Source organism: Protomyctophum parallelum (assembly GCF_964188405.1).
Source record: "Protomyctophum parallelum genome assembly, chromosome: 4".
NCBI lineage: Eukaryota > Metazoa > Chordata > Actinopteri > Myctophiformes > Myctophidae > Protomyctophum > Protomyctophum parallelum.
In genome coordinates this window covers 19640463-19653571 of record NC_139700.1, presented here as the reverse complement: position 1 = coordinate 19653571, position 13109 = coordinate 19640463, and the positions used below count along the sequence as shown (strand labels likewise).

The 13109-nt window shown below is 40.2% G+C and overlaps 1 protein-coding gene across 2 annotated transcripts in view; it reads left to right on the top strand.

The window, feature by feature from the left end:
- The window catches only part of LOC310857849 (RNA polymerase II elongation factor ELL), a gene marked incomplete at its 5' end in the record, with an annotated part of 29813 nt that extends 18508 nt beyond the window's left edge, over nucleotides 1-11305 (top strand). Inside the window, 9 exons of one of the 2 annotated variants that reach the window (XM_083763795.1) lie at nucleotides 1757-1911; nucleotides 4803-5044; nucleotides 5996-6120; nucleotides 7804-7918; nucleotides 8309-8783; nucleotides 9225-9288; nucleotides 9968-10139; nucleotides 10270-10314; nucleotides 10425-11305. In XM_083763795.1, coding sequence (XP_083619921.1) covers nucleotides 1757-1911; nucleotides 4803-5044; nucleotides 5996-6120; nucleotides 7804-7918; nucleotides 8309-8783; nucleotides 9225-9288; nucleotides 9968-10139; nucleotides 10270-10314; nucleotides 10425-10592 — 1561 coding nt within the window. In that variant the 3' untranslated portion in view covers nucleotides 10593-11305. The remainder of the gene's footprint in view (nucleotides 1-1756; nucleotides 1912-4802; nucleotides 5045-5995; nucleotides 6121-7803; nucleotides 7919-8308; nucleotides 8784-9224; nucleotides 9289-9967; nucleotides 10140-10269; nucleotides 10315-10424) is intronic. The other variant, XM_083763794.1, reaches the window with a different exon arrangement.
- Nucleotides 11306-13109: the final 1804 nt, after the last annotated feature.

Below are 13109 nucleotides of genomic sequence, written 5' to 3'. Positions count from 1 at the left end.
CAAGCAACCCCCCCCATGTCCCGTGTGACCTGAAGCAACAACCGAAAGTATATTACCTAGCTATTTCTTATTACATCCTGGCTATTTCTTATTTGCGGAACACGTTGTGTTCTGACCAGTGGTGGAAAGTAACTAAGTATATTTACTCAAGTACTGTTACTTAAGGCACATTTACTGTACTCTAGTATTTCCTTACACCACCCCACTACATATCGGAGGCAAATATTCTACTTTTTGACATCTTTATTACTAGTTAATTTGCAGATTTAAATTATGAATACAAAACATGCATTATACATTAACAAATAACAATTGACAATATTTCGGAAATAAAAAGTATTTTTTACTTTGGTACTGTAAGTATTTTGAAGCCAATACATTTAGTAAAGTATCTTTACCTTGCGGTATTGCTCCTAAATGCTGCTACATATTTCGTCCACCGCTGGTTGTGTGGTTGTGACTTAAGGCATTTCACAACATCTAATACACAGTGGCTGACTTGCCAGCCACGCTGCACCTGACCTCAGCGGTGCGTGCAGAAAATAACTGAGAACAGTGAGGTAGTATTTGTGGTGATGCGGGGTCAAAGGGTTTGCTAGGGGTTACATTAGTGCTGCTTTATTTGCCCTGGCTGCTACTCAGAAGAGTCTTTTAGCCCTCACAATTACTCACTTATATAATGCAGTTCTCATGCTTCACATTCTATACCCCAGCATACGACTGGAACGTCTATATAGACGTAAGTCATATAGATGGAGGTAGAGGCCGGGCCACATGTGTGACAAATGAAATGATTACACTCCCAACATTTGTTATTGAGCTGACAAAAAAAGCCACTTCCTTGATCCGGGTCACAGACAAAGAGCAAAGCGAGCCAAGATTGTCCCTACCCCCTCGTTCACTTGCATTGGGCTCAATTTCCCAGAAGCCCTAGCAGCCCAGGGCATGGGTTGATTTCCGGTTTCGTCATCATAACGTGACGGCCTCGTCACCAGGTCCGCGACAAAGCCGCAGTTTCTTTTTAATTATTAAAATACGGCGAATTAAACACATAAAACAAATAGCGGGTATAGCGTATTAAGCAGAGTTGATCGTTTGATTAAACAATTTAAAGCCCTCAAAGTGTTTTAATATAGCATCGAAATATATTTTCATAAAATCATTGCTAATTTAGAATAAAAATCATTGTTCAAAATCGGCAGTCTCACACTCCAAAACACTGTGCAGATCTATCCCTGGCATAAAATCTTCAGATGGTGGTCCACGCCTCCGTGGTCAAATTAATATGATTTTGGGGGGTCCTTGAAATGAAAACCGTTGAGAACCACTGATTTGTGGCTAATACTGAGTTTCCCAAACGGTGGGCCAGGTAGGCCTGTCACAATTATACATCATAATAGCTTTCATACATTTTCAAATATCTTCCAAAAATTACAAAAATAGCCCATCTACAAGCTTACAAAATATAATTTGCGAAGCGTTGAAAGCTTGTAGATAGGATATACAAGGCTATACATTGTGTGTGTGTGTGTGTGTGTGTGTGTGTGTGTGTGTGTGTGTGTGTGTGTGTGTGTGTGTGTGTGTGTGTGTGTGTGTGTGTGAACCACTTTAAACCTGGGGTCCTTGTTTTGGCACAGAACAACAAAGAATCATCATCAGAATTCTTTTTCCCATAAACTTTCACAAGTTCTCAATGTGCCGCACCATGATGCACAGTTAGACTGAACTTGTTCCTTGTGTTCTCTTCCATTGACAGGGAGGGTAGGGAGCACCTGGAGGGCCAGGGCAGCATTCAGGACAAGATCACAGTTTGTGCCACAGACGACTCCTACCAGATGACACGGGAGAGAATGTCGCAGGTGGAGAAAGACCTCTCGAGCCGTTCGGCCATCGAGATCAAGCCAGGGCCAAGTATGTTTTTTAACCACTACTTAAATATCGTCGCTGGGGGGGGGGGGGGGGGGGTAATTAACTACTTGATCATACTACAGCGTCACTACTTGATCATACTACAGCGTCACACAAAAGCATCAAAGGTAGCAGATATATAAGCTCGAAACATGATCTTGTATATCTACTGCTTTTGCCATTTTTTTATTTGAATCTAATATTGGTTAAATTGAATTTAACCAATGAAGTTTTAACAAGTATTAACAAGAGCTTGTGACCAAATAATAACTTCATTGGACTATTTTTGTCCTTTTCCTGAAATGTAACGGTTTTATGTTAGCACCTGACTGCTACAATATACTGTATATAGTATGAACCTACATGAGCTAATAACCTTTTTATTTAAAAATTTAACTAGAGGATAGGATAAGCCTTTTACCACACAGAATGTTTTCTCTTGCATGGATTGCTTCTCACCATTTCATCCTGCTGATAATTGCCATATGTGTGGAAATTATCACATAACTGATCAAAATGTTGGTCTGCAATTATTCATGCAGGAGGGATGCCCCCATTTCTTTTCTGGTAATTTTACCTTCATTTTGACCAGATTGATCCGGCACCGTGCCAGCTTGCCTGCCAGCACCATTAATGTTATTGAGTTTGCAAGTCTCATGCTGAGTAGATGAAGTTTTGCCTAAGAATTTAATTACTTCAGCAGGGATTCAATTATATTTCATTTCTTGAAATTTTGCAATTTATGTATAACATTTGTACTTAACCTTGCATACTGGGGGTTAGATCTGAGAGTTTTCTCTGACTAATTAGTTTTTCTCACTGCTATCCCATGGTTTTAGTGTAATTATCTTTTGAGTGGAACACACTATCTTTTCTAAATGATTTAGTCTGGAGGATTCATGACATTTATAGCTCCCTTGTGAAGTGACATGTTTGTGTAGGTTATATTTTATGCATGGCAACATGCCGTGCAGAACGTCATGGCATTGTAACAGTAATATAGTAATTGCTGCATGAGTCAAATTATGCAGATCTTGAAACCAGTTTCTCCAATGTACATGCCATGCTCTGTTCCTGAAATTACCTCTCAAGTTCTGTCTCAATGTCTGCTAACTGTTTGAAAGAGGCTGGTTAGAAACATGCTGTCAAACATGGCCTTTAAGTTTACAGACATCTGGACTGTCTTATTTACAAACACTGAGGCCTGTAGATACTAAAGAGAGGTGAATTGCAAGGCTGTTGAAGTCCCTGCAATGCAGAACAACATACAATATACCTCAGTGGTGACTGACACTCTTCCTGTGTTATAATGATGCTATATTAACAAATAACAATTATTTATGGGCTGCAGAGTAGAGACAGGTTGACAGAGAAATGCATTTTATTTAAGAGAAAATTGTTTATCAGTTTAGTCACTGACATACAGAATGGGAATTTGGACACATGTCTTTGGATCAAGGTCCTGGCAAACAGTGGACCCTCCTAGATATTTGTTATATAATAGAGTTAATTATTCACACACATTAACCCCAAAGCCATCTCCTGGTTTCTTTTACATTACTCAAAGAATACTGTACTCTCAGTAACAGTAAGAACCACCTCAATTATCTAAAGTAGGCCTCCAATGTCATGGCAAATATTGCTGTAAAGATATCTTGACAGTTTAAAACATCCCCAAAGCTGATTTATTCAAATTTCAACAATATCTCTAGTTGCTACATGTTTGAAACTCAAAGTAATCCAAAGTAGACTATGTCAGTACAAGCTCCTGAACGTTTTGTATATTTGGCTGTCAATCAGGGATGGCTGCCAATAGGTATTTCGCTAAATGGAAAGACTGTCTCTTTATATGCATACTGTATGAGGTTTCTAATATGACAGGCCTCAACGTTTAGATTTGTCACATTTAGCATGTAATGGCATTTCTTCACACTTTCATGAACAAAAAAAACAAAAACGATTTGGCACCTTGAATAATACAGACAGAACAGATTATTCTTCAGACTTGATTCAAAGTTGTCACAATGAAAACCAGTTACTTTCGTTGAGCGACAGAGTATTGTGACAATGTGTAAATTAGGCTTCATAAGACAGCATTTAAAAAATAACACGAATCATGAACAATGTCCGTACTGTAAGGCTATAATTATGCAATATACAGCTACAATTAGTACAGTTTATATGCTTACATTCCTTTGTGTGAATCAGCGGCTATCTGATACTACATCCTCCCTGTAAAGAGACTCTGCTCCTATGGCAACCTTCAAAGTATGGCTTAAAGTTATAATGAGATTAAGGTCGGCAGATAGCTATATGCACCGTGGTGCCCTGCCTGTCCGGGTCCGGCTGAATTAGCACTGCAGTGGGAAGAAAGGGCCTCTCTGTGTTCGCTGCTTTGGTTTCCATGCTCCTCTGTTTACTCAGCAGTAAGCTTACCCTACTGTCAACCCCTTTCACAGTGTTCCACTCACAGTAACACAGCCTTGACACACCAGCACTCAAGTGCATGAGCGCACAGGGTTGTTGCAGCTCTCGCCAAATGTGTGTTTTAAACACTTAAGCCCTATTTCAGAAATAGCTAAAAATGCATAGCATCAAATAGTTTTTGTCTCCCTGCGTCGGCATGGATGTTCTGTGCTTGCATGCATTGTGTTTGCATACTGTATTTGATGACGATTGAGAGATAATGGTGAAGCCATATATACACACATACCCCAAAAAGCTGTTTTCATTATTATGCACTGTAATCTTACTCTCTTAATGTTCTGTTTCATTTGTACTATATTACTTTATTTTAATGTGTTTATTATGCTCTGTGTCTTTGATGTCTTAAGTAAAGTCCTTTGAAATGTGCTGCCTATACAAATAAACGTGCCTTGCCTTGTCGATCTCAGGTAAATGTGTGAAGGTACAGAGGAAGCATGGCCCAGCAGTGAGCACAGACGGCAGTAACAAGCACTCCCCCAGCCACAAGAGGAGCACGGCTCCCAGCCCCGTGGCCCACAGAACGCTGAGGGAACGCATCATTCACCTTCTGGCCTTAAAACCCTACAAGAAACCTGAGCTGCTACTGTGGCTGGAGAGAGAGAAGGCCAGTCTAAAGGACAAGGCTGACCTGACCTCAGTTCTGGACGAGGTGAGACATCTGGCACGTTGCTGTGTAGTCATCGTAGTTGGCTAGCGTTTAACCGCTTAAGCCCTCAATACTTCGTAAAGCCTGACCTGAGTAGGCTCTGTACTTGATTGGCTCTTCTTTTCCCCTCTGCACAGAATCTCTTCGCAGAAAGTTACAAGCTCACAACGCTTGTAGATGATATATTTGGCAGATGTTCCCCCCAGAATAGGGATGCTAGGGTCCAAGTGTTTAAATGTGGAGAATTTAGGAGTAGCAGCTGAAACACAGAATTATGTGAAAATCATGATGGATTTGATTAGTCTAATCCTCCTTTGAAATATATTATTGTTTATATTTTGTAATCATCACATCACATAAGTATGACTGAGACCAGTGGATGAAAGGGTAAAAATAATTGGTTCTTTAAAAGTTGGCTTCACTGGCCAATGGACATCACTGCTGGGCTTCACTCCAGAAACATCAAATAGTCGTTTACTGCCACAAGCGAAAATTCTCTAAATGGCTGATCTCAATTAAGTTTATCTGAGGTGTATTTCCTGTACTCGGTTATGTTTGAAAGTACCACCGCAGTCGTCAAGGGGAGACTGTGCCGACGCTGGTAGCTGTAATTAGGGCTGTGCTTTAATTATCGTTTGAGGAGAAGATTGTGTTTTGACAGGAAAGGGGTGGGGAGTCTCCAGCTGGACTGACTGTTCTATGAAAAGGAGATGGTTTCAGAATGTATTCTGGGTAGATTCAGTTCAGCATGTGATAAATTCACTTCACTTAAAACTTTATCAGTAGATATGAAGTTGGTTCACACGACTATGGATTTCTTACGGTCACTAAAAACCTACGTCTTGTTTTACTTTAAGATTGGGTCAAGGCATGTGATTTTACTTTTACTATGGTTATTCTCACTTAAATATCTGTTGTATTCAGCTAATCAAATGTGGAGCCATTCTTTTCCAGGTTGCTAAATTGAGCCCTAAGGACCAAAGCTTCACTCTAAAGGATGAGTTCTACAGGCATGTCCAGAAGGATTGGCCTGCCTATCTAGAGGAGGAGAAGCAACTCATCCACAGGCTGCTGGCCAGGTTGGTCTCATTTCTGTCATTTATCATCTCTCCAGCGATCATACTCATGTGGATTATGCATTTTCAGTTTTTGAACTCGTTATGACGTGGTGGTGAGTCATCCTTTTTGTTCGGTACAGTGTAGAGAAACAGGAAACACAGAGAGTCTGGTCTGGCTGGCTGGGAATCGAATTGGGATCTCGCTTTCAGGCATTAGAGCCCACGTGGTTTGTGCCCTAACCACTCAGCTATGGGATCACCCCAACATGGTGGTGTTTTGTTTTATGTGGTAAACTTGCGTGGACACCTGTAACAAAACGTTTATTTCACGCTTTCTTTGACACTGCAGATATTTGTGAGAAATGACCTTCACAGGAGGATTGATGCATTTTGACAATGTGCTGGCATAAATATGGCCGTATTAAAACGTATAAAACTCACTGCCAATGGCACCTTTGGACACCTTTAAAAATATATATATTCTCTTTTCTTTTTTTATATCCATATTTTGAAAATTCCTCTAATCTGGTGTGCAGGTGATGACATGCACATGACATGCACAATAGAATTACATTTTCTTTCTTTTATTTATAATGGGCTTCGGTGGCAACGGGCCAAAACTGGTGTCCACCAGGTGGCACTGAATGAGTTTTTAATATAGGAGTCCGGTGGGATCACAGTGAAAGGCGAGCTACTAAATGACCACATCTCTGCACTGATGAATCTGTTAATAGCCACATCAAAGCAGGGGCAAAATATGCATTGCATGGCGTTGCCAAATAGCATTAGCACAGACAGGAGGCTCAGAGTAGCAGGGGCTGAGCTGTTCAGGATGAAAGCCGTCCCTCTATTCTGTACTGTATGTGTGCTGTGCTCTACCTGGCAGTAAACACTCTGGCCGCGTGCTTTGTAAAAACGTTTGGAAAGAACTGCAGACCCAGCTGATTGCAGAGCCTTTTCATTTTACAACTGACTCTCGGTTACAAAAAAGAAAAAAGAAAGAAAAGAAGAGGCTCAAAATGGATGTTATCAAAATGTTCTGCTACATATGAACAGGATACATAATGCTTTTCATTAGTGTGGAACATTTCTTCCTGTAGCTGATTCCAAAGGACATAATATATTTTATCGCTTTTGACTGGATCCTTATCATTTCTAGCTGGCTGCAGAGTCTGTAAGCTTTATATCAACAATATCCTGAACCGTACAGGAGCTTAGAACAGATTCCATTGATCATGTGGTTGAAAGCGTTGTTTGAGTCCACTGGGAGTAACGACTAGTCTCGGGGTCTAGCGAGGTCTGGATGAGGAAGGAGCTGTAGGAAGCAGATTGCCGGAGGAGAGGGCTTGGCCCTGCGGAGCCTGCATCTGTTACTATTGTTCTGCTCAGTGCATTGGATACCACTCAGTCTTAATGGCTGCAATGTGATTGAACGTCTTTTAGTTTTTATTTGGTATGCTTAAAGAAAATGTGTTGTCAGTATAATTTTTTTTTAACACTCTGGAAGGCATCATTGCGATGGTTAATTTGCGGTTTACTCGTAAAATGCGCACAACTGTCAGAATGAACTACATGGCCCACATAAATTGCTGCTCATCTTTTACAGCTCTTCTGCAGTAGGAGTTCAGTCTAACATAGGCCTATAAATAAATAAGAAAGGATAACTGGCTCACCGAAGGCGATGTATTCTCAATGTTTCTGCAGGAAACTTCAGCCACTCCACAGTAGCCAATTGAAGAGTCTCCAGTCCAACCATTCATTCCAGAAAACCCCTGGGGATTCTCCTTCACAACTTAGCCCTGCCAAGAGTCTCTCTGCGGTAAATATTCACCTCAAATGAAATATACCTTAACGTTCTACCTCGCTTATTGCTTTTGCACAAAACAGAGAATTGTTTGCAGCTTTCCTCTGCTGATATAGACTGCTTTAGCGTGTTATTTCTGATTGATATTTCAATAACGAATGTGATCACGTCCAGCAGCCTGTGCCTAAATACACTTCTGTAGAGTAGGAAAGGAAAGTTTATTGGTGTGGCACCATCTGTTTTGTATTTATTGAAGTGCTAGAGGCAGTGGAGGCTCTTCTACTTCAGAAATCCAGTTATACCTTTTCTATGTAAAATAACATAACATCTTATGTTACAGCTTGTGAGCTGTAAAAAGAAAATCCTTTTTCCTGAAATTGAATAATCACTTGCTTTATTTTGTAGAAACGCCCCATTCCCGCTGACCCTTCCAGTTGTCAGACCCCTAAGAAACAAAGACTACTAGACCAGAGTTTACCTCTGCAGTCTCCTTCCAATGGAGACCATGGCTCCAATGGGACCCCTACCCCCAATGGGACCCCTACCCCCTCTACTCAAGGAAACACTAGTGTACAGACGAAAACTGAGTTTGAAAGAACCCACAATCACATCCAGGGGAGCCCGAATGGCCTTTATTTGCGGCACAAAGTCCATGGCTCATCAAATATTCCCAAACTGGAGAGAATGGAGCCCACCCCTGCAGCCCCAAGTCCCAAGCCGCCACAAACTGAGACCTCCGTTTGCACTGACCAGCAGCTTGCCAATGGCCAACATAAAAAGAAGAGGTCCAAAAAGCACAAGGAGAAGGAACGAGAGCGCTTAAAACCAGACTGGATTGAGACTAGCCCGGATCTGAAGCAAAACCAGGAAAATCTCAACGGTAAATACAAATGAACAATTAACAATTAAGAATAATTAAGAAGTTAAATATCCAGGTTGGTCTTACAGCCTATTGGACCACAACACATCTCCAAAACAGCTTCTGTCTAGTAAATGTACAAGTGAAATGTTCTATTAACGTAGTTTAACTGCAGTGAAACGTTTTCACATTGCAGCGTGTTGTTCGGTACTATTACTTTTCTTTTCTTCGGCCCTCTACTCTGTTGATGATTGACTGTGGAACAGCTGGGTGACCTCTGGAGCACGCAGTGTTGCCTCTCACTCCGGGCCTCTGGCGTCACCACTTTCCCCGGAGCAGGTCTCTTATCGGGGACAGTGATAAACGAATCCATCAGCCTTGATATGATGGTAGTTTTATCACCTTTGTATTGGCCAATTGCTTTAACCCCCCCCCCCCCCCTTTGTGTGTGTTTATCCACAGACCCAGACAGGGCTAAAACACCTGTCACTTGCACATCCGCTGAGGAGCTGCCTGACTATTTGATGTAAGTTCAAAAACACATTTGGCCACACTTTGTAGGTTCCTCACCGCAGCGCTTGGTTTCTGAATAAAGCCTAATTAACTAAGTGACTTAAGTGACACGTCTGCGATGTGTCGTGAGCTTGTAGTATAAATCGGGTTTAAACTACCAGATCTAGAAGGCATTTCTGAAACCTGCTCAAACACAAGTTTCTGATGAAGTCTAAAGTTTGCAGCCTTAGTTATTTTTAACCCCATTTGATTGCTGGGATGTTTCAGGTTAGCGGCCACCTACTCGTAACGTATTTTGGTTAAGAAAGGATTGTCCCAAAACGCTTAGATTTTACATTCAGCAGAGTCGCATACATTGTGAAAATGGAAGAAAAACAAATGTCTAAAAGGGCCGTCACACATAGTAATAACAAAGCTTCACAGAGAATGACTCAGAAAACAAATGATCTAATGTCTTACATTTTTACATCTGGACAACACATCACACTGTTGAATCCTTGACGTGTCAGTCTGTTCATGCCACAAATCTGTGTCACCATCTACTGGACAGACTAGGAAACAGCATGAATTTCATGAACAGTGAATTCCAGGTCACATTCCTTCAAGAGACAAACGCAAGAAGATTTAAAAAAAGGACAGTTATCTGGAATGTTTTCGTCATTTTATGAATGGTTCTTTTGTTTTTCCTTCAGAAAATACAATGCCATAACAGCATTAGAGCAGCGCCAACAGTATAAGGAGGACTTCTGTGCTGAGTACGATGAGTACAGAGCTCTTCACGACCGGATTGGTACTATCACAGAGATGTTTGTACAGCTGGGCTCAAAGATCAACAGTTTGTCTCCGGGGACAGAAGAGTACAAGGTACTGACTGGGCCAGGAACTGATGCCAGCTCTATTTTGGATTCTTAAAAGATTAAAGACCTGATGTGTTTTGGAACACAGATGGTGTTTTTTGTTGTTGCTAACAATAATTTTATTTTAATGTTTACAGATTATGGAGGACCAAATATTACAAAAGTACAAAAAATATAAGAAAGTAAGATTATTTTGTACTACTTAAAAAATAAAAACAGTATCCTACATTGTTTTGTGTTTACAAATCCCCACATTTTGTCTAAGCTAACTTTGTTTCCTTTCTCTTTGTAGAGGTTTCCTGGGTATCGGGAAGAGAAGAAGAGATGTGAGTACCTGCATCTGAAACTGTCACATATCAAAGGTCTGATCATGGACTATGACCGGACACAGCCACCGTCCTCACACTCACCGGGGTGGAATGTGATTGGACCAAAAGCTTCTACAACACGGACCAATTGACTGGCCTGCTGGAGTGTTAAGGACTTTGTATACAAGCTGAAACACTATTCACTTTACTCCTCTTGAGTGTTCATGGAATCAAGGAGCAAGGTTCTCTTTTCAAAAGTGGGCCCAGACCACCAACTCGTGATCAAATGACGCCCTTTACAATAGTTTTTAAGAATGATTGTTATTGGAATGGCTGGACATTGTTCTGCTGTAAAATGGTGAGGTGATGCAGTGAAAGCCAAATGCTTTTTTTTAATTCTAAAATCGAAAATGCTAAATATAATGTAAAGTCTCCTGCCCGCATACTTTGTAAGTATGTCTTTTGCCAGGACCAAAAAGGAGCATATGGATTTGATGGTACAATCATAGCAGAAAACAAATGTTACAAAAGTCTTTATATTTAAGTACAAAGTACTTTGCTTATTCATTGTTTTTAATGGTACAAACATAAATAATGAGATAATACCTTAATTCACCACAATAAGGTTTAAATCAATATAATACAAATTAATAAGAAATCCCATAAAAACACGACTATATTGGCTCTGACCATGTAATAACAGCCTGGGGGAAATGCCACTTATTTTCCTTTCACATAACACCTGGGACTTCTGGAGATTACTACAAAATTACGTCCATTCTATTCACCTTTTTCTTACAGCCCATAGTGCATTGCGTTTGTGTGTGCATAAGTTCCTCTTTCTCTTGCTGTGTTGCCAGTTTTGCAAGAGGCCAGGTCTATGAAAACGAGAAAACGAGCACAAATGAAAATAACTGATCTACAAGCTCACAGCGACACATTCTGAGGTTGTACATCAGTTATTTAAAAACACATTGAGAATAAATCGAAATATTTTGAATATTGTCTGTGGACAATTACATAGCCTGTTAATCTGGGGTTCCTTGAAATGTGGAAGCAAGCCCAAATAAGCAACTACTATAAAGCCCCAAAAAACATCAACCAGCTACTACCAATAATTTATTTGCAAGTGACTTTACAGAAAAAACAAGTCAAAGTTTGCTTATAATAAGCAGACATGGTAACACGGCCTGAAGGAAGCAATGCACACACACACAAGGAGCCCCAGTACCTTGGTGGGGAAAAACGTGGATATAAATAAGACTTCAAACTGTCATTCTAATTCACCATTTGTCAGCCTTCTGATTGGTCTCTGACTGACTAACCAGCAGGCTCTTTCTGCCTTGTTCCGCCCTGGTTCTGCCTTGTTTATCTTGAATTGGAAAAAACTAAAAACAAACTTTTTTTACTGACACCAAGTTTAAAATAAGAATTTAATGTACAGAATATCAATACGAAGCAAATGTTATTTCAATGGTAGTGGATGGAGAGAGAGAGAGATAAAAAACTCTACGAAACGGCAGCCAATGGGTGCAAAGAGGGGCACAACCACGGGCGGACTTGACAAAGGGTGAATTCATAATCATGAAATCATCATGAAATTCAGTGTGCAAAGTCTGGTTAGAACCACGTATCATCGTGATAGTGAGCGGTGAGTTGTGATTGTGAATCTAGAAAACTGGTCTTTCAAATACCATTCTGATAGTTTCAGAATAGAAATGTAGCTAAACTTAGCAGTGCTATTTTCAACACCAACACTTAGCCTTTCTGGAATCGCCTTTACATTATGTAATGGAAAATACTGGTTTATTTTGAAGCTTTTTTAATAACTTCACCTATGTCATGGCACATGTGAGGTCACTGATGTACCAGCTGGCCAGACAATGTGTCAAACAACAAGTTAATAAGCATCACGCTGACGTGCACTGACAGCCACCAGAGAGCTCTGTCAGAATGCTCCGAGGCGGTTGGTGCTAAATTGGATGTGCCAGAGGAAGATGCTCGTTTTGTTTCATTCTCAACTGAATGGTTTCACATGCATTAGGGCTGGGCAGTTAACAGAACATAATTATATCATAACTGATATTTAAAATCAATAACGTTTTGAAAATTAAAAAATTTAATAGATTGTAAGTTACAATCGACAAAATGGATTACTGTAGTTGGTTTAAAGTAACACATAACCCTGTATTATGGGCAGTTAACGGAACATAATTATATCATAACTGATATTTAAATCAATAACCAAATAGTTTTTAAAATAAGATGTAATAGATTGTAAATTACAATCGACAAAATGGATTACCGTAGTTGGTTTAAACACATAACCCTGTATTATACTTTCTTGTACAATGGTACAAAAACAATTGTCAATCTGTGACACGTGGCACATCCACAGTGCTTCTAGATCTGCTATTTTCACTATTGTTAAAACGTATCATACATTAATCATAATTGTGGCAAAAGTTTGAAATATTAGTGATATTGATTTTAAGTCATATCGCCCAGCCCTAACATGCATGACTGTTTAGTATTTACATCACTTGATCATGAGGTGAGCGAGTGCCTGTGCCAAGCAGCCGATGGCCTCACGCATTGAGTTGCGGTGGACAGAATAGGTTTTTGCCCGTTTTGGAAATTGCATTCATGATTCATGCAGAATGTTAAGT